Consider the following 25,691-nt stretch of genomic DNA (forward strand, 5'->3'; position numbering starts at 1 on the left):
CAGTCTCAATAATTAAATTTAACATGACACAGCAAGTTACATATTCCAGGGCACACTGGGGTGGGTTTTTTTTTTCAAGTCTTCAGACAAGGACAAGAGTTATGCTTGCTTGAAAATTTTATTGACAACTGTTTGGTCCCAACACACAAAACAGCACTTGAGCCACAAAAGAAAGTGTCCAAACAAGGTAGACAGCTAACAAATGAAGTCTTTCTTCTCTCTCCCATTCCAAGAACAAAAATAGTGCATAAATTGAGGGCTTCAGTGACATATTTTCTTTTGAACAAACATGAATCTGAAGTAGTACATTTATTTGCTAAATAAAGAATTTCATGGTTGCAAAGCTTTTAAATCTGTAAGTCACATCATTTGTTTAACCCTTTGGATAAAAAAATATATTGCAATTCAATTAGCTATTTTGTTACACTATGAACACAACTTCTCAAAAGTATTATTCTATTACTTTCAAACAGCAATTTCAGCAGAATCACACATGAATCCAGATAAGATATGCTGACCTCCACATGTGGTATAACCACCACTTTACTTGGATAAATACCCTATTTTCCTCTGAAGCAAAAACCTGGTTTTCTTCAGTACTCCAAATGACTTGTAGCTGCATCTCATGAAAATACAATTTCAGGCTGGTCTCTTCTCCCATGCATTCTCTTCTGAAACAAAGATCTAGACTGATCACTGTCAACCTTATCAAAATTAAGGTGAAAGCAGATTTTCTTGCATTTAACTCAGTAAAAACATTCCAAGAAAGCTTACTTCTAAATTTCTTCTTCTATAGCAGTATGTCTGTAGAGGTTTACTATGGACTCAAAATACTGTGCCATAATGCTCAGAAAAACTTCCCAGTGTTTCTTTGCACTTACAACAGCTATAAACTCACTACTGGTAATACTTGCCTAAATATAAAAGATTTTATAACAAAATCTGACTAGTAAAATTCTGTCTATAGCCATTGTTCAGTGGCATTTCCTGCTGCTGGCTGAAAAAATAGAGCCTGTGTTCCATCTCTTGCATATTACAATAGAATCCATCTAAAAAAAAAATATTCAGTTGGCCAGTGGAAAACTTCTAGTATAGGTTCTTTCAAGACTACAAGCAAGTTATTTGCTGCCTGGCAAATACAACCCATTGTAAATGCCATGGTTACCCAGAATGGGTATAAAGTCTCACACACTGGACAATTCTGCTAACTAGAGTTAAGGTCATCCACTGACTTAACCTCTCTCCCAAAGCTGGCCCTTGCAAAAGCCAACACAAGATACCACAAATTCAAAAAGCTTCCAACACTAGGAGTAAGTCTTAGAATAAAAACAGACACAGCTAAAAGACAGCACATCAAAGAACGAGCTTCCCATTTACTGAACATGCTTAAAAATAGAAAACAAGGTTAAGCAGAACAACCTTAGCATTTCCACATGTAGCTAGAACTTTCCTTACAGGTGGAAATAGCATCAATACCTCCCATCACAAACCACTTTAATAAGACCTGCTCCATTATCTGTAATTTATGCATTAAATGCATATTTCAGAAATATCAGAATCTTCCTAACTTCATTTCTAGACACAATGAAAATGTGTGTGTCTGTATCTTACACTCATGACATCAAGACAATCTCTTCCTTAACCAAACCCATACCAGACAAACTAAATATGAGGGAAGCTTAAAGCATCAGCATCCTAGAGAGCTCCTAAATGGAACTGAAAGCTACAGCAAACAAACATTTAAAACAAGTTTTACACAAGACCCACATAATCTTCTACAGACATCTTTAGACAGGCATTTCCAATGCAGTTACAAGTCATCTGAAAGGTCAGAGAACAAGTTTCCCCTTTGGAGAGCAATCAGCTCCCCTCACTCTTGTCATTCCAGGTCAGCGAGTTAAAATTTCTCAACAGGCTTTTGAAAGACAAATCATGCATTTCATTAATACTGTCTGAAACAATACCAGTAAGCAACAGCCTATAGAATACAATATGCTACATTTATGATTACATTACCAACAAGGCTTAAAGAAAATAAAATCTGTTCCATGTTTGTTGAATTAATATTTTGCTTTTACTGAACACATTTATGAAAACCTGTAAAATTTAAGAATAATTTAACAAATGCTAGATTTTTTTGAAAATAATAGAAAAAATCTGCTCTGCTAACAGCTGTGTTCAGTGTAAAAGGAACAAAATCTTCACAGGATACATTAAATACAAATTAATTCCTCTAGGTTTTCCATTAAAATACACATGGGCTAGCAAACAGCTTTACTTTGTGCACAGTCCATAGGTATTTGTCTTTCACACTAAAAAGAAAGAGTTAAAGCTTGGTTACAGGTGCAAGTGAGAAGTTTGCTGCCAATTTGACCTTGTTTTTGTGTTGCTTTTTGGCCGGGCTGTCCGTTGCTTCTTTGTTTACTTGGGTTTCAGAGGACTGACAGGGAGGCACTGAAGCATCCTCTGTGGTGTCAGACACCACAGAACCAGAGATCAACTTTTCTTGAGCTGTGGTAACAATTCTTTGTTTTTCTTCTTCTGTTAAAATCATTATCTCTAAAATAAATAAGACAACTCAATTTACTGAGGCTCTGCTCTTGTAAAAAAGAATATTTCTCTGCTATTAGGCAACAAAATACTTAAAAAAAAACTCAGCCTGATTTGAAGCAACATAGGGAAGCAAACTCTTACCTGGGAGGGGTGTGGGGCGTTCCTCAAACTGGATGAGGTCTGCAGACTCAAGAACCACAGGATCAGGTCTCAGCTGGGGGGATGGCAGGCAGGAAGGTACTGGCTCACACAGCAGGTCCACAGGAGACGTATTTGTGAGGCAAAGGAGTTCTTGTTCTGTTTGATTAGAAGCTATGAAAAGAAGGGAACATCTTTCAGAGTATCTGTAAGCTGTGAAGGTGTCACTACTGTCACAAGTAAATGTAAACTCTCCAGGTGCAAATCTGAAGCTTTGACAACTATGCACTATTTGAAATACTAACACCAAGCTAATTTAATTAATGCTAATTAACCTCAGATTTGTCACATCAAGAGCATCTAACAAAATTCTCATCACAATACAGGAGACACTGCTATCAGAAGCTGCTGCTGGACCCCCCCCCCCCCTCATTAGCTTCACGTCTATAGACTTAAATTTCCACCAAATCAATGGGAAGCAGTACCCAGCAGCTATATATATATATATATACACACACACACACATACACATTTATACACTGGCAGCTCAGGACACAAGCCTAACCACAAACTCAGAGAAGTTCAAGCAGCTTTCAAGCCAAAATGTATATTAATACTAGCTGAGATTTAGTAACTCACCCTTCCCCATGCTGCTGCAATTACTCTGCTTATTTTCCCTAAGACAATAAATTTCTTATATAAATCAATTTTGCATTACCATTGCTAGGCCTTCCTAGGTTTAATTCCATTGATGAAGTGGATCCTTGGGTCTCCAGAATATGTCCATTACTGTCAGCAAGTTGATTTCCATGATCATCCACATGATCAGCAGGGGGAAAACTAGGTGAGCTAAAACGAGCTACAAAAAGGCAAGTTAATTTCATTAGTTTACTCAAGCTGCCTCTTAAAAAACTCCAAAAAACTAAGATACTGCTCAAAATTGAAATGGCTTACTTTTCATATCATTTTTCAGGACTACAATTCTCTTATGGCCATGTCCTTTAATCCAGACCACCTATTGAGAAGGAAGCAGAATTGAACATCAGCACATGCTAAACTCAAAGCATCTGCTCACTGCCTTTCATCCAGCTTTGCTCTGACATTATTGCTAACAGTAAACGAAATCACACTGCTAATTTGTACTATACTACCCAAGTAAAGGCTCCAAGTAATTGATACCAAAGGCAAGCCATAGTGCCCAAAAGTATACTAAATATACATTAATGAAACTAAATGTGTAAACATGGAGCTGAAAAATTCCATTTTGTCACTCTTCAGAAAGATTGACTTACTTAAAGGAAATATTATAGCCACAAACTAGGTCACAAAATTATCCCAGAGCAGTCAGGATATGTGGATGACAAGAACATGGTGCTTCTGACAAGGTCCCAGAATTCTTCACTTGCAAACCCAATAATGCACTCTGATCAAAATGAGGGTTCAGTACTGTACAACCATTCATTCACACAGACAGAAAATCAATTCTCTCCCTCAGAGATGCCAGGGTTGTTTACAGCCTTACTAGGAACAGTTCTTAAGCAAAATTTCACCAAAACATATGTGCTGGTTTGTTTTCTTTTTCTTTCCCAGATGTCTCTGAATATTAAAAATACAACTGGTGTAAGCTTCCCTGAAGAAGGTAATTATTCCGGTAATTCGCCCCGACTAACAAACTGTGGTTGTGTAACTACTTTTAATCCATGCACAAATCTCAAAGTAATTGTGCAAAACCGAGTTCTTCGCACCTGTGGAATTGCTCCCAAGAGCTCTTCTAAATTATTGCATCCATATGCTTTAGGCTGCAGCACTTCTCCTGTGTATTTGCTGTATGCTACTGGGAACTCATGAAGAAAAATTTGCTGATAATGGTAGGTGTGAAGTAAGGACCTCACATTCTTTGCAAACATATACAGATTTGTAAGCTTGACATATTCTTCTGCTGCACTGTTGGTAAAAACCTAGCAGAAAAAGGGAAAAAAAAAAAAGGAGAAAGAATTAGAGCACACACTTCCCTAGCCTCTAGACACAAGGCCTTCTCAAACACATCAGAAAGGCAAGAGCTTACACACCTCAACCAAGTAAGGCAGACTCTTCAGGAGTTCAGTTAAGGTCATAAATCCATATTCACATGGATTAAGTGAAGTACTGTGGACTGTTTCATAATGTTGCTTAAGCTGTTCAACAGAGAGAAAGGATGTTCCATCCCAGGACATCAGCAAAACCAGCAACTGGGCAGTCAGAGTCCGCAGAGATTTTCTATTTATCAGCTGAATTTGCTTGCCAGATTCTGTGTCAACCACCTAGAAAAGTTAATTGGTAAAGAAGGTAGGGGGCACAGAAGAGACTGATTTTTATAAAAAAGATGTATAGCTGGGGTTTATTTAGGCATAGCTGTATCTGACATTCCCCTAGCCAAAACCACACAAAAATCAAGCAGCTTATTACATGAAGTATTTACTTTAAATAGACAAGACCTGTACAGCAGAATTCTGTCCACTGCTAGGTATGATTTTACTCTTTGTTACAAGCCAGTTGCTCCTGACTGAGCTCCAGCCTAACACCAGCTGCTAAGTCAACAAAACTGGAGCAACTAAACCAATGTGCCCACATCCATGTAATTGCAACTTCTCTTTTCCATCGGCATAGAAGACCACTTATGTATTTACATTCAAAGTCTCAAACCATAGCTAAAAAAAAAAAAAAAAGTAAAGAACTGAAAGCATTAGAAGACTGAAAAACTACTACAGTTATTAGAAAACTGTTTTTCACAGTTAGAAGTCAGGTGGGGGAAAAAATAAATTTATACTGTTAAAATAAGTACTAAAATAGAATTTTGTACTTATTATTTGCTAAATAAACATGAGTATTCCCAGAGAATGCTGCAAGGTTACAAAAGAACAAAGAGAACATCATAAGAATATAGAAACTACATATAAAACCCTTTTGGACTTTCCCCTTCCTGACTTAATGCCATACTCCAGAAACAACATTTTGTTGCACATACTGAGCCATGTCCTGTGAGACAGAAAACTCCTTAACACAACCCTACACACCTCCCAGTGGGATAACTGACAGGGCCAAAAGGTTACCTTTACAACGTGGCAGAGCTTCTGCATGAGGGCTGGCACAGAGCTGACGTCGAAGTCGTGCAGGCGCAGGGCGTAGCCAAAGGTTTTGCTGTACTCAGGCAGCAGATCCGCCAGCAGCAGCGAATTGTCCTTCTGCGCCCGCAGCAGCTTCACAAACTGGGCAGCCACTGCCTTCACCTGCTCCACCTCTGTCAAGGTGAGAATCTTCTCCTCTCCACACTCCAGTACCTAGAAAACACAAGCGACGCTCTGCTGAAGTGATTGATGGAGTCTGGATGAACAAAGTCATAAGCCTCAGCTGAAACTCAGGCCCGGCAGGCAGGCATTTGCTATGTACCAGGGCTCAGCCACCTCAAAAACTGTTTCTACAGCAAAGCAAAACCATGTAACTTCTGAAATACAACAAAACAAGCAGCTAAATAGCTAACTTTGTAAAAGCAAACTGAACAGAACTTTAGTAAAACTTAGCTCAGATTTTGAGGCACTGTATTTTTTTTTAATTTGTTAACAAACAGCCTCCTGATTGTGCTCAAAACCATGGACTTTACCAAAACAGCATTAATATAAGATTTTCTTAAATACAGCTGTCTAAACATTACAGGTGCACAGTTTATACCTCATAATAAAGTTTATGAGACATATAACCCCTGCTGAAACAGTTGTACATATTCCAGAAAAATGCTTTTGTCCAGTTTATGATTTTAGGACTTACAAGTAAGACATCTGGTATGGCTTCAAAGAGTTCAAGTAGTTTTGTAAACCCATAGTAAGCGAGTTTGCACTGACGCCCGAAGTGGTGGTGGTAACAAGGAATAAATTTATTGAAGGGCATTCGAAAATGGGGCTGGTGCCGCAGCAGATCCACCACCTCCTTGGAAAACTGCTTGGTTCTTTCAATTTCCTCCAGGGTACGTTCTAAAATTAAAAAAAAAAAAACAAAACCAAGAGCTACACCTCAACACACTTACAAAATGCAACAGAATATAATAAGCAAACACAATGGCTGGTTTTCAGCCTGATCATATATTATGCCAAGTCAGTCTTTTCTTCTACCACTGAGACCTTTACTAGACTTAGATGTTTAGAAGGTTATTAGCACTTTAGAAGGTTTCAAATAGCCAAATATGCTGGGTTTTTTTCTGTATGGAAACAATCCACACTCTAATCATACCACAGAAAGCACAACTACATGCAAAAGTAGTAACACCGGTTTTTTGCCACCTGTCCTGTTCTCCTGTCCTATTACAAGTGTTCAGAGAATGACATTCTTGATTTGCTAGAACTTAGCAACTTAGTTATAAAGGTAGAAAGACAATTATAAAAAAAATCCAAGTCACTCCTACACATTTGAGTTACTAAAGCTTTAGAATAGTCCAAGAACAATCTGTTTAGAAACAGCACAAGAAAGTTTCATGGACATACCTCTTTTGGGAATACAAATTACCATTTCATTGTCTTGCTGTGACAAACAGATGGTTGTATCTGGAATTTCTGATATAATATCAGCCAGTTCACACACTCCATACTCAGTAACATCCCAATCCTTAGAGAAACACCTGAAAATTTTAAAAATTTGTGTGTAATACAAGTATTAATGCATGCTGTGTAGGCAAAAAATACATTTTTTTGAGAGTTGAGAAAGCAAGCCTCACATCCTAAAAAAAGTAAGGATAATTTCCACATTGGCAATAATACTAGCCTGGAAAACTAAGGGGAAACTAGAAATCCATTCTAAACCAGAGAAGTAAGATCTACTCTCATATGAACAGTGTAACAAAGAACTGTATATATCAACCAGTGGTTTTAAAGTGCTTTAGGAAAAATGTAATTATGCTGTGTATACAGCTCCAGCTGGCTACACTTCTAATAGTCTGTATCTGCTTAATAGTTACAGCCATACACTCTTAAACAAGAACAGGTCCCAAGAGAAGGCAGAGACCATCTCCTAGAAAATATCGTATTAAGCTTCCCAATACTGTGTAATATATTAAAATGTGTTTTACTCTTCCCATCTCTCCAACCAAAATCTCTCAGGAGAAAGAACCCTTCACAAACACTTCTATTCAACAAGTGGCCAGCGCTGACTCTACATAAAGTAGATTTATAAACAACCAATAATGTGTTTTTGCCAAGAGTGGAAATAGGAAAGCGCACTCCCAAGAAGGAACTGTTGGCACATAATTTACAACAGCACACATTCAAAAACAGATTCATAGGTAGTTCTAATGTCATGGTTGGTTTCAAGCACATTAACTATTACTTTCTATCTTCATATTAAAGAAAGCATCAATCTTAATTCTTAAAAAAACCCAAATACCCTATTTTTTATCATGCTAGAACAGAATGTTCCTGACAGGTATTACTACTCATTTTTGCCACTGCTACATCCAGTTAAAGCAGTAAAAGTAACTCCTGACAGTTAATCTATTCATTTTATATTTCCTTCTGAAGAAAGCCTAACACTAAGTTTTCCCTTTACTGTTCATGTTAATGTGCCATGACCCACTTGCTTAAATCCAACCTTGCAGCCATGGCTCCAAAGAGAGCTAATGAAATACAGTAACCCATTTCCAACCCCAATGAAATTAGATGAACCTTAAGTACTAAGGGAAGGAGTAAAATACGGCAGAGAGCTTTTAGTTTTTGTTTCCACTGAAGTGTAAACTTCCACATAACAGTGAAAAGGCAATGTAGCTGCCACAGTTTTGTTTTAAGATTTTAAGTGCTGACTCCTCTTGCACTAGGTATTAAAATCACCCTTAACAGACATGCCCTGCACGGTTGTTCTTGTTTCATTAAGGATAACTTACCAGTGATAAGCCTGCAAGAATTCCCTCACAATAACTTGCTTACTGGCCTGGGATTTGAGCAGCTTCAGTAAATCTTGAGTGAAGCGTTTCACCTGAGCTCTGTGCGTTAGCGTTAACAAGCGTTTGGAACCCATGCCAAGAATCTGAAAGAAGATCAGATTTAGTCACTCACATCCAGTATCCTCAGTAAGAGGTATTTAAAAGCCAGTATTAGTACAGGTAGGCTAGAAAAAGAATATAATAGAGACAGCATCTGGAATGACAGCCTCATGAAGCCACCCACTTCCAGTACTAAGAACTATCCCCTCAAGAAATTCAATACTTCATCCATGAGTGCTATTGCAACTTCTGCCCATCTGCATTGGTTATTTGAAAATTCTACAACCAACTGCTTTTCAAAGTTGTAAGCTAATGTGACCACAGTAGTTTTGTAATAAGGTCACATGACTTATTTCTCACAGAAATCCCTTCAAGCCACAGGCTACACATCTCAGCCCAACTCATGAGCACTCAGCATTTACAGTCTTCTTATGCTGCACACAGCACAATTAAAAACTTTTACCCAAGCACCTACCAGAGGTTAAAAGTAGCTTCAAACTTTATTCCTGAGGCTTATATGAAGAGTTAATTTTGCCAGAAGTTGTTTTGAAAGGGTAGGCACAGAAACAGCATCTCAAGAAAGAACACACCCACCAAGGTTCAGTCAACCATCTCTTTCAAGGGGCACTAGGTAATTGCCCAGCATCTAATCTACAACAGCAACCAGGAATTCAGATAGCTGCAGCTACAATTCTGGTCAAAATGGCCAGTATCACATCACTCACCTGCAGCACGTGAGGCACTGCTTCCAGCAGCTCCATTAATTTGGAATAGCCATAGTCAGACACTCGGCATTGCTTTGCAAAGTGGTGGTGGTATGTTGGGATGAATTTGCTGACAGGGATGACACAGGATGGTTGGCTTTTGAGCAGATCTATCACTTCTCGACTGAACTGAATGAGCTGGGGATTACCTACAGGGCTCTTGGAACGCAGAAGCCAAGGATCTACAAAGAAAAAAGTCATATTATTGTACTTTTCACTAGTATTCTTCCACTAACCACTGCACTGTACTTACGGATTGAAGCTACAGCATAGGGGAAAATAAGTATGAACATTCAAGCTGAAAGTTGAAAGTTTCTCCTTATAAAAAGTTTAACAACTATACATGTTTATTAACAGAACTTATTAGTTTAATTTTTTAGCATAAAAAAATTAGTTCAGAGAAAAAGTTTTAAGCAGAAATATTTACCTGCAGTAGGAGGTGGTGGTTTGTTATGTATCCATTTGATAACTTTAATGCCATTTTGGGCAGTGGCAATGTTAACTCCAGGAACACAGGTAATCAGATGTTCTAAAGGAACACCACCTTGGCCTTCTGGCACCATTTCAAGGTCATTGAACTCTGACATGTAACAATCAGGAAAACTTTGGAGGAAAAAAAAGAAATCTTCCATTATACACTAAAATACCACTACAAAAATTGTCCTAAAAACATTGTTATTTTGAAACACTTCATGAGTAAGAGATTTCAACAACTTACTGACACATTACAGAAATCTTCATAAAATGCATATTTTAAGTAAGTGTGCTGTTTTTGCTAAACAAGAATTTTAAAAGTAATCACTTCATAGGGCATTAATTTGCTATAAAGGATACCATTTTATTTAAGAACTGAGTTTATATACAACTGGTAATTTCCATAAGGTTTGAAGTCTTCAACCTATCAGATCTTACTAAAAACATAAATAAAAATACTTTACCTTAGTAAAGGCACAGTACCCTCATGTGTCTGTAGAAGACTGTGAACTTGGGGAGCAAATGTCTTCAGAGACAAAACCACAAAAGGAATTCTGTAAGAATCTGGATCAAATTCATGTTCACTGCAAAAATAAGAGGTTCAAGTTTCTATGCTTACTCTACACACAGCTTTAACATAGTATCTGTGCTCACATAGTAAACATACTACATGCATGCAATATACTGCTACTAGTGACAACAGCACTTGTAGTACAGTACAAGCAACTTTCATCATGTTTTCCCCAGAAGTAATACAGCTACAGTGTAGATACAAAAATGCTGCTAGCGAGGATTTTCTTGCTATTTTCTAAGCCCGTGAGAGACTTTTCTCTCTCACAGAAGAGGCAGCAGAGTATGTAAACAACCAAGCCACCTGCAGCCTTGAAAAGTCTTGTTTATGGTACAGTAGAAAAATATTTTGACAATGGATGTTCTAGGATTTTAGCCAATCACCCCAAGGGGTGGCTGATCCTTTGTCCAATTAGACTATGAAGAAAAAAGTCTATAAAAGAGTTTGTAAAATAATTCAATAAATCAATCTTGCTGCACAATTCCTGCCTGCTGGATCTTCTCTCCCCCTCCCTATGGCTGTGGGACATGGTGATACCCTAGGGTTGTAGTAATACTACAGCAAATTTACAGAAGTAACATTCAGAAGACCATATTTTTATTACCTATTAAAACTTTCAAACTAAATTTTAGCAGCACATACAAGATGAACACCTAATAACTCCTCTAGTAGCACAACCTGGCAACTGTTGAATTACACAAAAAACTTAATACATGGCTTCAGGAAACCTCCAGCTCACTATGAAACACTAAATGTAGCTGGAGGACAAGGAAGAATGATCAGCTACAGTTACATAATGAAATTCAGGTAATAGAAGTCTCTAGTATGTATAACCTTCCTACATAACCAGAGAAATGCAGGCAACCTTCCAGCTTCCATTAAAGAAGTGTTCAAGTCCTGGCACCTGTGCTAGAACACAATTCTCTTACCTGGGCACACTAACCCATGAGAGCTGCCTAGAAAATTCAATGGCCCATCTCGCTATTTTCTGCCTGACTTAATTCTTGTGAACATATGAGGAATGACTGGAGCACACCATGAGAACACACACCTCGACTTTAATACACCCGTACACTATAAATGCTGTTCAAATATTTGTAAGATTTATAGTATTTTATACACAGCTTACACAAAGTCCTTATTCAGGCAATGCTGCTTACAAACAGGCTCGTGATATTCCAACTCTTCAAATATTATTGGACTACAGTTTGCTGAGGAGCCATCATGTGACTGTGAAGATCCCAAGGGACTCTGCCTGGCTTGGCTGCTGGGCAGGAGGCACACGAGCCTCCCACCTCCCTGGTCACGGATCGCCACAGTGTCTGTGAGTTTATACAAGTCTGAGACAATTAACTTACGGCCAAATCTAAAAGAGAAAGATTGAAATAAATGCACTTTATAAACGCAGGTAAGGCAATGCTGTAATCTGCCTTTTTTGTTTAATAAACGGGAACATGCTAGAAACTATTTAATGCAAAAATGTTAAGGTAACTAACCTATTCATAGCAATGCAAAAGAATTAAGTAAAATACTGAAAGTAGAACCCTCTAAAAAAGGCCAGTTTTGCCATCATTGCCTCTGGATACAAAATATGCTGCAACACCTAACAACAAAAATTCCTAACTTTCCACTCTGCTACTCTAAGTCACTGCAAAAGTCATACATGATCAGACTTTTTTTTAGAAGCACTGGAGGGGAAACCACCAGGAACTCACTTTTTTTCATAGATTTCTGTGAATTTGAACACAGGCAAGCAACAAGCAGGTGCATCCTGCAGAATGGACATTGCTTCTGAGCTGTAAGAGAAGTTTTGCAGCATTAGCACAAAATTAATCTGCTGTTACTAGACTCCAGCCTAAACTAGTGAGATATTTACAGACACAGTTTATGAACTATAAATGAAACAGGACAAACTGCATCCCCTTCTATTGCAGCACTGTAAAAGTTGTCATTTTAGATCAGGGAGTGCAAGTAGTAACACTTCTGTTAGTTCATCAGGTCAGGTCTCTGAAGGAGTTGCATCTGTCATAGGTGGTGCTAAGATCTGAGCACCTATAAAAACCTCAAAGCTGCAGAATTAGAAGTTATCAGCCTGGTCATTACATTACAAACTTTGAACAGGCAAGAATGAAATAAAGTCAATGGCAAGTAGTATACAAGTGTAGAATACTCTACAGTCCGAGCACTAGTTTCATTCCCTGGAGAAATGACAACAACTTTTTTCCTAATGTTTTCTTTTCTGGAAGAAAAAAACCTCACTTGTATTCTCACTAGCATCAGCACTCTAAGTTGTATCATATTTCACGTACCAAATGAAATGCTGCTGGTGTATCCCTGATGTTCAACTGTGTACCCACCCTCAAAAACAAAATTCACACACGCTTTCTTGAAAGAAAGAAGAAATAGAGATGGCCCAGTGTAATCTTAACTCAGCTGCACTAATTAAGTTAAAGGTATATCAGTATTATGCAAGAATAGTAGTGCAGCTATTAAACCCTCTTAAACAGATCTAGAGTCTTCAGATGGAACTTAAAATACAAGCAGTACAGAAACGCTAAACTAAAAACCAGCCTAGTTGTATTTAACACATTTATCAAGTCATACAACAGATTTTTCTTTACTTCCCTATTATCCCTTTAAGCAGTATTTTAAATCATCTCTCAGCTACTATACATACTAGGACAATTAAGAAGATACCAAAGTGCTTATTACCTAAGTAGAGAGAGTGATTTACTAGCAGCTCCCGTTGCTAATGAGACCTGGATCCTCTTATTGCCAATTTTGTATCTGTGCAGACTGTTGACAGCACTGATGGCTTCTTGGAGGTTTTCCATCTGAACACTGGCCTTCAGCTGGTAGTCTGTGTGAGGACTGAGCTCCACACTTTTGACCTGAGAGGAAGAAAACACCTCATACATTTACAGCAAAATATTAACCCAAAGCAAGTCACCACTAGAGCAGTCTTGCTTTGGCCAAGAGCCAAATACAACACTAAAGGGAAGGGAGTGATGAACCACAGCCATCAGTGCAATGCAAACAAGAGCCAAGTACAGTGATTCCAGACTAAGGCAAGTCGATGGTATTTCATTAACACAAGCATCATCTTCCCATGTAAAGATTATGCCAGAAAAATGTCATCCACAGATCAGACAGAAATAGGACCACTGACCTCACCTTCCATAACTGCTTTTTACCAATTTACACTTTCCCTGCTTTTGATCACTTCTGACTCAAAACAGTTTTTACTGTGATTTTTAAGCTGACATTAGGAATTCAGCTTTACAGCTTAAGCTTTAACAGGATAATCTTTTTAAGTCTCATCCCTACATACTAATGAGACACTTAGTAGGAATTTTATATACCAAACTTCAGAATACCAGATCTAAGAAGACCACACACAGATTAAAAACCTAGTACAAGTGGTTATCTGGTCTTTTTAACAGGAAAAAAAACCCTCCACAATCCATCCTTTTAACAAGGTTTAAAAGTCCTGCTCCCAACACCTTTCTACTTCTGCTCACCTGAAACTAAACCACAAACATGTCCCTAAATACATAAACAGGAAGTATTTAAAAAACAGACTTAATTAAAATATTTGAGCCTTTACCTTGCCATGTCTTGAGAAGATTTCTTGTAAATTTTGCTGCAACTCTTTCCTGGACAATCTGTAATCTATGTTGCTGATCTGAATGTCTGCACCATTTGCAAAAGGATCAGGGCAGTCTGTACCACTGGTATGATTCACTACATTAAATGTGAGTGGAGATGATCTATTTGAAAGATTGGGAGACATACTCCTGGATAAAATAAAAACATTTATGAGCTGAAGTAACTGCACAATTCCAATATATACATCTCAAAATCAAGTAACAGACACAGGTTTAGTGCACAAATACAGCGCTTAGAAGGGATTTTCCCAGTATGTGTGTGCAGGCAAAACAAATTCCAGCACAAGCAATCAGCTGTCAATAATCAATGTATATATTGGTGAAGTCTCACTTCCCCTCCCAAGACAGACAAACACTTACCGAGACGACCAACAACTCTGAGACATCAGTAAAGGACTGAGTTGTCTTGAGGCTGTCAACTTACTGAAAGCAGAGGGATAGCTGACCTGAAATACAGTTTCATCTTTATCTTTTTTATCTACAGGGGAATTGGTAATGCTCCTGGAAGCAGAGGTCTCTTTTCTATTTACAAATATATGTAGGAAAAAAAAAAAACATCGCGTTTCAGAATTTACATTAAAAAAATATGTAACTAACATCAACATCTATTTTTATTTTTAAACATACTTCTGACTATTTTTGGAGGACAAGTCTCCTGCTCCCATTTTTTTCGTTGCCAGAGACACGGAAATTGCTGCATTAGAGTTACTCTGAGGAGAAGGAATTTGCTCTCTTAAATGTTCTTGCTGGTTTTCAGTATTTCTACTGATGTTCTTTGATTCAAGGCGGCACAGCTCCTATATGAAACAGATAAAAGGTCAGCATAAAAGCACCAGACATCCCTTGCCAGAGGCTTTCTTTCTGATGGAAGGCTAGGTGACTGACCATTTTTTCTTTAATAGTGTTTTCATTGGTATTTCATAATAAGGAATTTTTGATTTTCTGCAGCAGAAGACAGTAGACTGTCAATTAGTTGAAATGTTTTGCTACATTATAGGTCTAACCCTACTTCTCCTTAAAACAAGGAATATGGACCACTCTAGATGTTACTCATCACCAGTGCAAAAGTCAAAAGTGGCAAGAATTTGAGAGCTAATACCAGCAGTATTTTCAATTTGAGAAGAACATGGCAGGGAGGGGGAACAACAACCACCCTCACATTAATTGTCTGCTTCCCAAGCAGATGAATACAGCTTTCATTCAGGAATGTCAACCCACATTACAGTTAGTCATTTAATAGGACTGACAAGTTAAAGTTGTAACAGAAGCAATCCTCAGAACACAAGGAAAAGCAAGAATACGGAACAAGGCAGAACAACAATACCTGTAAACTTTTGACATTTGTGGGTTTGATGATAGATCCATGGATCTGGAATCCTCTCCCAGCAGAGCCTTTGGTACCAGCAGACTGATCATTCGAGTCTTTGTTGAGGAGGCACAGCTTCGTGTTCTTGTTAATTTTTTTGGGAGACTTGACCTTCTCAGTTCCCACAAAACTGGAGCTTTTTGTTTCACTAAATTCTTTGGTTTTGGGAGTGAAAGACACTACAATCCTGTTACCAAAAACATCTTCATTTTCCATTCGCTTCCGAGCCCGTTCCGCACTTTCCTGGTTCAAGAAGCGGAGAATTGCGCTGCTTCCAGAAATGCTCAGCACCTTCCCTCCACAGTTGTCTGACAAACGCCTCAGGCGATTGCTGACACTTTTGCTGTCTCTGTTTGTTGGCAGATTATAGACATATAACAGTGTATGACAAGCCTGTTAAAAGGGAGGAAGATTTCAGTCTGATTATGCCAGAATACCCTCTGGTCCAAACCCAGTAGTTTTAACACTGGTTCTGGTGACCATGCCCTCCTCCCACCACCCCCATCCCATCACCAAGCTACTCCTTTCGCAGCACTCAATCTGTTTGGAAAACTCTCATACCACGGTAGACCCTCAAACTTCCATCTCAAATATAATTTAAAGTTAGAATAGACTATAGAGTCCCTGATCAATGGATCAATACCTGATCAGTTCTCCAGATGAGAAAGCACCATTGTTAACCATCCAGTAACCTATATGTTCTATACATGCATGTGAAAACATACGTCAGGAAGTTATTTCCAAGAAAGAAAAAGTCATGAGTTCTGTACAAAGACACCATAACATATCCAGAGGGAATCACCAAGGAAGACAAAAGCCCAAGAAAAGACAATCACATTAAAACTTAAGAAAGCATCACTAAGATGTCTTAATGCACAACTGAGTTCTTACCCAAATTTTCTGCAAGGGAAAGAAAAGCATGTAAGGTGTATTATCTGCTAAAATAGTTATTGGTAAGAATGTGACTTTGCTATTCCGTTTTTTAGTAAACTACTTTATAATTTTATTATTTTATTCTTTCTGCCTTAAAGCAGAAAGCAAACATTCACATGGTAGTAACTGAAATACAGACAGTGGCCAAATACACAGCAGACATCACTCCCCATCATAGCTAACACATACATAATTTCAGCCTGTTCTCCTCCTAAATTACAACAAAAACTCCAATCTGACACTTGGGAAGGTCTGTTGCATCAAGAATTAAAATCTTTACCGGCATTTTCAGTGGTAACCTTGGTGGCAAGTCTGAAATAAATTCTTCAAAACAAATAAGCTCATGGGCATGATGTAAGAGTGCTTCTGAAGCTTGGTTTTTATGCACCAAAATTATTCGGAAACCATGTCGATGTCTCAGGTCACTCAGTTCCAAAGCAAAGTTTACATCCGCTGGAAGTGAAAAAAATTAAATAGGCAAGGAAACACTTGAAAAATCTGATTGAAGAAACAAAACCACAAATCTCACTCAAGTTCTGTTTACCAGTAGACATTTCCAATGAAAAAACACCACCAGCTACCAGGCTTCTCAGACATTATTTAAAATCAGCAGTTCACATTCAGTCTCAAGACAAGGGCTTCCTTTTAACTGCAGCTTGTAGCAATTCATCAGCAGGGCATTGGACTGGTACTGGGTATTTCTATAGCAAACATTTGTTTAGCTTTAGGGAGAAACCCAAGGCCATCACATGGCAATTCAATAGTTGAGTGGATCGCAGATTTAACTGTATAATATGCTGCTATGAGAATTAAAAACAAATACATTTTGCTCAGATCATAAATACAACTTCATGTGTTTTAATTCAGGAGCTTCCTGCTGAAGCTAACTTCAGACAGTAGTCAGACACATACCTACTGATACTCAAAAAGGCATCAAATCATAACAGTGACTAAACTGAGCCAAGTTCTCTTCTTACTCTCCCTGCTTTTTCTCTGCTGCCATTGACATTAAGAATTCTTCAGCAGTTCAGTTAAAGCTGGTTCTAAACACCACCCTTGGCAATCAAAATAGCGTCATATGCAAAAATACTATGGAAGAGAGGAACTGAAGCCAGCACTGTAGCTGAGTATCACAAACACTTACTTGACACAAGAACCACAGTGGCAGGTGCAGTGTGTGTATCAGCAAATCTCCTCAGACTCTGTCTGAGTTTGTCATCAGCAGCATTCTTGGCTGTAGCATTGATATGTGCAACAGTCACCTGTGGAAACACATAGACACATTGAAGAAAAGCTTCAATGGGAATTGTGCTTACTTCAATGGAATTTTTAAAAAAACTTAAAATACAAGCTCTGGCATGCACTTTTAATTTAGGTAAATTAATGCACACATGCATGAAATGGAACATGCAGGGGTCAAAAAGTGTTCTGTGAGCACTAAACTTCAACCCTACTTGTTCAGCAATGTCTTTGGGGTGACTTCTGCTGTTCTGTTTAAAGGATCACAATTCATAGACCTCAAAAACATGCCAAAAAACTGTCAACCTGTTATTATACCTGCAATTTAAAAAGTGGTAATTTCTGACATAGAAACCAGCACAAAAAGTTCAAAAAAATATGAAGAAACAGAAGGTATTGATGGAAAAATATATGTAGCATTAAAGGTGCTCCAATCAATACCAGTAATCTACAGGTGTCCTTACCAATCAGCACAGTATTCACTAACAAAGTAAAAAAGTTAATCATAGATCTTTTAGGTTAATCACTTAGTCACAGATTTGAAGGACAACAAAAACTCCACCACATTTTAGTGGATGAGATAAAAACACTCTTGTGAACACTAAAACTAAAGCTAAACCAGTTACCTACAGAAAACGGAATGCAGATTCACTTTTAAAAAATATCACAGCAGGAGAAAAAAGAAATCAATGTTAGAGACCCCAACCATAAACTAAATATGCAATAAACCCAGAGAAGTGAACAAAGCTTTAATGAATGATAATCACTCTTGGCACACTCAAAGTACACAAATTCTCAAGCAAGAACACCAAGCTGGTGCTGGTTGGATACCTGGCAGTTGTTTAGCTCCTGAATGACTTCTTTGTTTTCTTTACTAATGTCACACACACAGATGAATTCTGCCTCTCTGTGACCTTTAAAAAATTTCTCACGAATCCTCTGCACAACTGCTATAGCTGAACGGCCAGTGGGAACTGAGCAGTTTTCAATATCCCAGAAGACTCCAATGGGGGGCAAGTTTTCCAGAACTTGGCCTGTTATTGCAACTTCCGGGGACCCTGTGCAGATGGAAGAACACAGCTCATTTTTATCTCCACATACTGAAAATGCTAAACCTAGCATACTATGCTAGACATGGGAAGCCTTGTGAACAACATGCCCAGGAATGCAAGTTCAGTTTTACTTTCTTACTGAATCCAACAAACCATGAGTCTTAAACAGAAATTTAGGCACTATCAAGTTCGGATAAAGATGCAAGACAACTTTGACTTCACCTTTAAGCTCTCAAACAATCAAGTAATATATTTTAAAAATTACCAAATGTCACAAAAAACTGTCTGAAGTTGCCTAACACTTGGTGCTGTATCAGCAACAGAAGCAAAACATGGAAACTGCTCAAATTCACATTGTGGATTAGATAAAGCTAAACAAAACTGGATGAGATGACCAGCATCATGATGGCAATTACAGAAAATTAAGGCACTATACAACTAACACAAAGGTATCCTACAGCTCAGGAGAGGGAGCTTAGGAGTTTTTGCTACTGCAGGCTAAGCTGGTGTTTCAGCACTCTGAAAATCTATTTAAATTTGAACCAACATTACACAACCATTCCCTCCCCACAAAACAACTTGAAAAGAAACACGAGGAATGACACAGAATCCTCACAGTTCAAGAACAAGCTACAAATTAATGTTATCTGAGACTTTAAAATAAGGCACACCAGACAATCATATTTGTTTGTGTGTATGTTGACTAGTTACACAAAAGATTCACTGGAATCACATTTTGTAAAGACACTTGATTGGTGTGTATGACCTTAAAAACCTTAAAATGGATGTAGTCTTAAAGTAAAACTATCAATTTCTTAATATTCTGTGACTTTTAAAAGAGTTTATAACTTTTATACTAGATAAAATTTCGTAATTGAAGCAGTACTAACACTGTAGAAAGACCATGCAATTATTTCACACAGTATTTTCCCCTTAAGAACACTTGAGGAAGCTATACTGTAATTATAAATGTTACACCTTTACTGCATATGGAGTAACAACAGACACAGAGCTATGAAAATGCTTTTCAATTATGGCTATAGATAATCTCGTTATACATGACCAGAACAAAATAGCTTCCAAGTCTGCAGAATTTCTTTTTCTAGTTCTTAAAACAGTAAGAACAATAACAGTAAAATCAAAACTCAAGGCAAACAATACAGTAAGTTAACTAAGTAGTCAAAACATGTAAAAGCAAGTGATGAATTTTCAAGAGAGACAAGATATTTTTTTTCTGTTTAGTCTTTTATGACTTTACAGAAGTTTCCAGATAACAGTGCAATTTAAGAGAACCCTTGCTGTGCAACAGTATCTAAAAGGAGAACATCAACTAAATGGAAGTTTCAAACAAACGTGGTTTACCATATTTCTGTGGTGATTTGCCAAGGCTGCTTGCCAGTATCAAACTCTTCTCATTTCCTGTTCCTTTGGTTCCACAGCCATTACAGATTGGGATAGGAACAGGTGCAGTCTGTGCACTTGGAGGAGGAATATTTGGCCAGATTTTAGCAGCATCAACTAGGCTGTTTCTGGTTGGCTGTTGGGACAATTTTTCAGAATACATGTTCATTTAGTATACAAAATTAACACATGCTAATCCATGCTAGAAACATTCAGTTTCCCTTCTGCAACAAATGCCAGTTCAGATGTACTCTACATAGCTAATTAACAACAGTATGATGGCATGAAGGAAGCTTCTGTCCTTCTATCCCAGCATATTCAGCTTTAGATTTCCAAACGCAAGAAAGATTCTACTAAACTCAACATATCAAGACATGTCACCTTTAAGTACTACTAATATGCATCCTCTAAAAAAAACAAACAACAAAGCTCAGTCAGAGACCTAGTACGCAAAACCAGCACATGAAGAGTAGAAGGTGTGATGGTAATTCCAAATATACTGAATTCACCATTTAGTTCATTAAAATTACATTTCACTTTTATATTGGAAACTCAAACTTAGAAGTTTAAGTAACACATCCTGCAAAGTTGAGTATATTATTTCACTAGAAATTCCTAGTGATGCTCAAGCACAGTTCTAACAAGTTCTAAATTTTACTAAATTGGTACTAAAGTATAAATTACAAATTTGGGAAGACTGAACGAAGACCTATCAAACCAAACCATCAAATTCACATTCAAACCAGGACTAGAATACCCTTGTAGCATAAGATGTATCATCTGACTTACAAATGGCTCTTTATTGATCAGCTGCCCAAGGGTACATCTTAACTGTTGTTAGCCTTTTCTCAGAGTCCCTACCATGGAACAGTTTAATTGGAGCTGTAAAGAAGAGATGACTGGATTTGAAAGAAGTTAGAACGCCACTTGAGTACATTAAAGATCCCCTGTAGGCTAAACATTGTGATACCTCTTTTGTCTTCCTATGGCACTGAATGTTACCTCAGAAAAGAGCTCAGCTTCAAAAAGGCTGTCTAGTACACTTGGACTGTGCATCACCAACTAGGGGGATGCAAGCTACACCTTCACGGGCTGGTGTTTTGCTCAAGTTACACAGTTTCAACATGAACCACATAGCACAGTGAGGAAGGAGAACCACGGGGTGTACAAACCTTGCTCAAGCAGTCAGTGCAGTAGTGAGAGCCCTTCAGACACACGGGAGGTGCCACATTTAGGTGCAGAGGGTTGGCGCACGCGCGTGACGTCAGCTCCGACTGTGCAACGTGCTCATCCAAGCGCCCCGCGGCCCCACTCGTGAACTCGGGACAGGGGAAATAGCCAGAAGATGGACAGCTCTGCAGGGCTGGGAACTGATGCAGTTTGTGCACGCTACCGTGACAGGGCTGGAAATGGAGTTTTCCACAACAGGCCAGATGCTGACAGGAAGGTACACTGTTTTCTACGCACATGCCAGAGAATTCACTGGAAATTCCTGCCAAATTGCTTCTAGCTGAAGGGTTCTTCAGTGAAGATGCGGACTGATAAGCAAATCCTGACCCTACTTGACAAGTTATTGTCCCAGTGCTTTTTGAATCTAATACTGTGCCAGGGTGAATCAGGTTTCCACCACCACCACCACCACAATGCATTTGTGGAGTACAAGAAGAGTCAGAACCATGAGCACAGCAGCTTACTTTGGGGCCAGGGGAAAGCTGTAATTGCTGTTGCTGAAGAGGATGAACATCAGGAAGCGGCACTGCTGGAAACAATTTAGAGCCAGAGTGAGGAGATGCAGCATCCTTCAAGTCTACAGCAGCTTTCTTGTTCTCCATGTAATCTTTCTGGAAAATGAAAGCACAGTTACACTCACATACATTAATAAAACGATAATTTTATAGGGTAAAAAGAGCGTATTTTAAGACTATTACAATTTTGCATTCAAAGTGCTACCCTTATGATTACTATTACCTTACTGACTGAACACGTAAAATATTAAAAGAACCACGTCGGTTACATGTGCCAGTCTTAGGTATACTGGTATCAGTGGATTTTGGAAACAACAAACCCAAAGAGCTATACACCAAATAGCAATGAGTCCATAAAACAGGATCATAAAAGCAGAAAACTGTTAGGCTAAAGCTCAGAGATCCTTATTTCTTGTAAGAACAAATACAGATAGATGTGACAAAGCTTCACAATTTGCAGATACACAAATAATCATATTTTAGTTTGAGTAACGATTTAAAAATTGTATTAAAATTCTGAAAGTAATTTATTAAAAGAGTATGACTTAAATAAATTAGAAATTACAACAAGCAGGTAATGTAGCAGAGGGCAAAGAAGGCTAAAGTTTCACAACAACTAAGTGATTTTTGTCTATTCTGATTTAAGATAACAAGATGTACAGACAAAGGCACAGACAAAGTTTTTACAAATGCCAGCAGTGAAAACCAAGCAAGGTTAAAAGAAGCATAGAATACTCAAGGCCAGTAGAGGTAACCTGCACAGAACACTGCTACAAAACTTTTGAACAACTTTTATTTTCCAAATTGAATTTAATGCATTTTCTAGTACACATGAATGAATAATTAATTACTCAACTTGAAAACCATTCCTCTCTACTTGATGCTACATCTCATGAAGATAAACTCTGCCAAAAATCTGTCTGGAACTGATTTATATACCAAATTCCAGATTTTATGGCAGCTCCCTTCCTAACCCCCAACATGTGAAAACAGCAACACACTCATTCATTTCTCTTATGCCTTTACTTAAAGACAGATTAAATGTGTCTGAATCAGTGTTTTATTTAACAGTTGGAGCTAACTTGCTCAAGTACCTAATCGTGTTATACTACTCCTTCTAATCCTTAGCCTTTGCATCTTAAATGTATAGAATTATGTACATTACAGAAAAGGAACATTTAAAGAAATGGAAACAAGGAGTAAGACATTGTGAAGAACAGTATCCACAACTGCTATAGCTACTATACAATAATAATTCAGAGAACTATATTTGCCTCCAAACTAAACAGATAAACTGGAAGCATGACCTCCCCTACTCTACTCTTCAACAATAACTTGGCAGAACTCTCCAGAAGCTCCTTACACACCTTTTAGGCAGCCGGTTGCATTATTCCAAACAGCTGTGGCAAATAAAGCCTGACAAGCAAAGCAACTTGCCTGTTCTCACCGACACTGGTGTGAGTGCTGTGAGCACAACTGAAGGCCTCAAATGCCCAGGCAGATTTTGTACTTACCTTAGTAACTGCTGCCTCCTCTTCCTTCCCTCCCCAATCCCCTTTAGTCAGTAACACCACTGGAGTCAGCCACCCACCCCCTCTGCACTGGGGGCCCAACTATACTCTTAGGGAAGGCAGAAATTACCGTTTTCGCACTACAAGGCAAAGCCTTCTCAGCAGCAGAAAAGCAATTAGAAAGTTTCCAGAGCCATGGTTTAGCATCATTCTCTTGTCTCTGAAGCCATCCCAATGATCTATTGCAGAGGTTCTCCGTCCTGTTTCCTTCCATCATACAGCCAAACAAAAAGGTTCAACATCCTTTCATCCCCCCTTCCTTTCATTCTTCCCACCTGCTGAAGGGAAACAAAAAAACCCCATGCTTTAAATAACTTTTAAGGCAAGACAGAAAAACCGCGGTGATCTTAAGAATTCCACTACTGCTCCATCAGTGAACCTGCATCATTTATGTTAAATTTAATTATGCCCATGGCCAAGGTCTTCACTATCCTTTTTAATATAGGAATGCTCCTCGTGACCTGCAGCACAGAAGAACCAGTCTAAGGGAAACACCTTGAGGTCCATGGCATTAGCTGGAGTCACACAGCTGCTGATATGAAAGAGTAGTCTCAAACCTTCAGTGCACTCTCCTAGAAGGACAAGCCAGGAAGTAAGAACAACTCAATCGTAAATACACAACGGGTGCAACTGAACTCAGCTGAAAGAATTGAGCTGTATATTCACTGTTTTTCCACCGGCTAAGAAAACCTATACATAACACACGTCTATCAAACACACAGTATTTTGCATTTAAAAAAGAGCTTCAAATTATTAAAATAAATCTACAAATACTTCTGCTAGTTCTCAAGCTGTCCCACTGTACATCAACTTAGCTTTACAGAACCACAAAGCAGCAAAGCAACCTAAGGCTCAGTACGAGAAAAACTGTGGTTAGCAATGAAGTCTTCTTCCCCTCCAACTACGTGCTGCATTCGTTAGATTACACTCCTTCAGGTTCTTTTGTATTTAATCTTCAACACAAGAACCATAGAACATATTACATAGCGCTACATTTACCTCTGCATTGTTTTTAACCTCAAAAGAAGTTTTACGGGCTTTTTTTCTTTAAGCAGAAATGCTTATTCACGCCAATCCTAGCTATCCGAAAATTATGCTGTATACAGTATCAAGTTCATCCAGTTCTACAACTCCAGAGTACGTTACTTTTGAATGCGTCTGATAGCACCGGTTAATTTCGGAATTAAAACGGTAACTGAAAAGAGTTAGCGTTACATTCACCACCAAAGCCCCCGCTTCTCCCTCTGCGTCCCGAGGTGCTTCTAGACCGACCCTCCCCCACGCCACCCCACCGGCCCCAGAGCGCTGCCGGGCTCCGGCTGCCCCGGGCCGAGGCCGCCGCAGCTCCGGCCGCAGGACGGGCCGTCCGGTGCGGGGCCGGTCCTTCGCTGCCGCAGCAGCCCCGCGCTTTCAGGGGCCCAGACGTGCTCCCCTGCCCGCCTCACCTGCGCCGGCCCCGCCGCCCCGCGCCCGCCGCGGCCCCCCGGCCCTTTGTTGTCCTCCCTCCTCCCGCTCAGCTCCTTCTGCCGTCAGGCGCCGCCGCGCGCCGCCAAGCAGCGCGCTGCCGCAAAGCCGGCCGTCGTAATGCCCCGCGCCCGCCTCCTTTAAAGCGGCGGCCTTGAGGCGGGCCCGAAGCGGGGCGAGCGGGGTTAAAGCGCACAGAAACACCGCGGTAGCTATCAGGGTTGAAGCCATGACATGAATGTGTAAAAGTATCTGCAGGGAGGGCTCAGAGCATAGACCAGGCTCTGCTCTCCGGGGCCCAGCAGTGGGAGCAGAGGAACGGGCAGGAACTGATGCCCAGAAGTTCCACTGACCGCGAGGCAGAACTGCACTGCGAGTGACCGAGCGCTGGGACAGATTGTCCAGAGAGGCTGCGAGACTGCCTCGCTGGAGATACTCCAGAGCCAGGGAGGTGGGACCAGGTTGACCCCTGTGGTCCCTTCCCAGCTGACCCCGTTCCGTGGTTCTGTGACAGCAGGGTGTTGGAGCAATGGAGGAATGCAGAGGATCAAGTACCAAGTTGATATATATCCCAGGAACAGACCACTACAAATCCTTATTTCCTTGACAACTAATTGTTCAAATAGATCCAAGCAGAAACGAATAGAGTATAAGGTTAAATAACAACTTGGTAGCACATGGTAGGATGAAATATAACCTCAAATTACTTAAGGTGATTGTAATGCTAAAAAAAAAAAAAAATCCTTGTCTTAAG

At 39.2% G+C, this 25,691-nt stretch overlaps 1 protein-coding gene across 2 annotated transcripts; it reads right to left on the reverse strand.

Moving 5' to 3' along the window:
- Positions 1–99: 99 nt before the first annotated feature.
- On the reverse strand, positions 100–24,696 carry MARF1 (meiosis regulator and mRNA stability factor 1). Of its 2 annotated transcripts, none has more exons than XM_032125427.1 (26): positions 23,544–24,696; positions 21,852–21,998; positions 20,119–20,293; positions 18,536–18,762; positions 17,610–17,727; positions 16,746–16,918; positions 15,491–15,925; positions 14,794–14,963; positions 14,527–14,688; positions 14,106–14,295; positions 13,211–13,389; positions 12,214–12,294; positions 11,628–11,864; positions 10,392–10,511; positions 9,881–10,056; positions 9,415–9,635; positions 8,591–8,733; positions 7,203–7,336; positions 6,493–6,695; positions 5,781–6,008; positions 4,761–4,991; positions 4,437–4,649; positions 3,646–3,706; positions 3,410–3,550; positions 2,695–2,865; positions 100–2,559 (listed from the first exon to the last, which is right to left on the reverse strand). In XM_032125427.1, exons 1-26 carry the CDS (start codon positions 23,688–23,690, stop codon positions 2,327–2,329), a joined length of 4,716 nt encoding a protein of 1,571 aa, XP_031981318.1. In that variant the 5' UTR covers positions 23,691–24,696; the 3' UTR covers positions 100–2,326. The 2 variants fall into 2 exon arrangements, with proteins under 2 accessions (XP_031981318.1, XP_031981317.1); XM_032125426.1 differs by having other exon boundaries at positions 21,330–21,998.
- Between the last annotated feature and the right edge of the window lie 995 nt (positions 24,697–25,691).

Source organism: Corvus moneduloides, chromosome 16 (genome assembly GCF_009650955.1).
Source record: "Corvus moneduloides isolate bCorMon1 chromosome 16, bCorMon1.pri, whole genome shotgun sequence".
Lineage (NCBI taxonomy): Eukaryota > Metazoa > Chordata > Aves > Passeriformes > Corvidae > Corvus > Corvus moneduloides.

Coding starts and splice junctions, on each gene's coding strand:
- MARF1 (XM_032125426.1), bottom strand. CDS start 23,690: ATGATGGAAGGAAACAGGACGGAGAACCTCTGCAATAGATCATTGGGA. Junction 10,512..11,627: donor TGCCTGAATAAGGACTTTGT/GTAAGCTGTGTA, acceptor TTATTTTTGCAG/TGAACATGAATTTGATCCAG. Junction 2,866..3,409: donor CCTAGGAAGGCCTAGCAATG/GTAATGCAAAAT, acceptor TTCTTTTCATAG/CTTCTAATCAAACAGAACAA.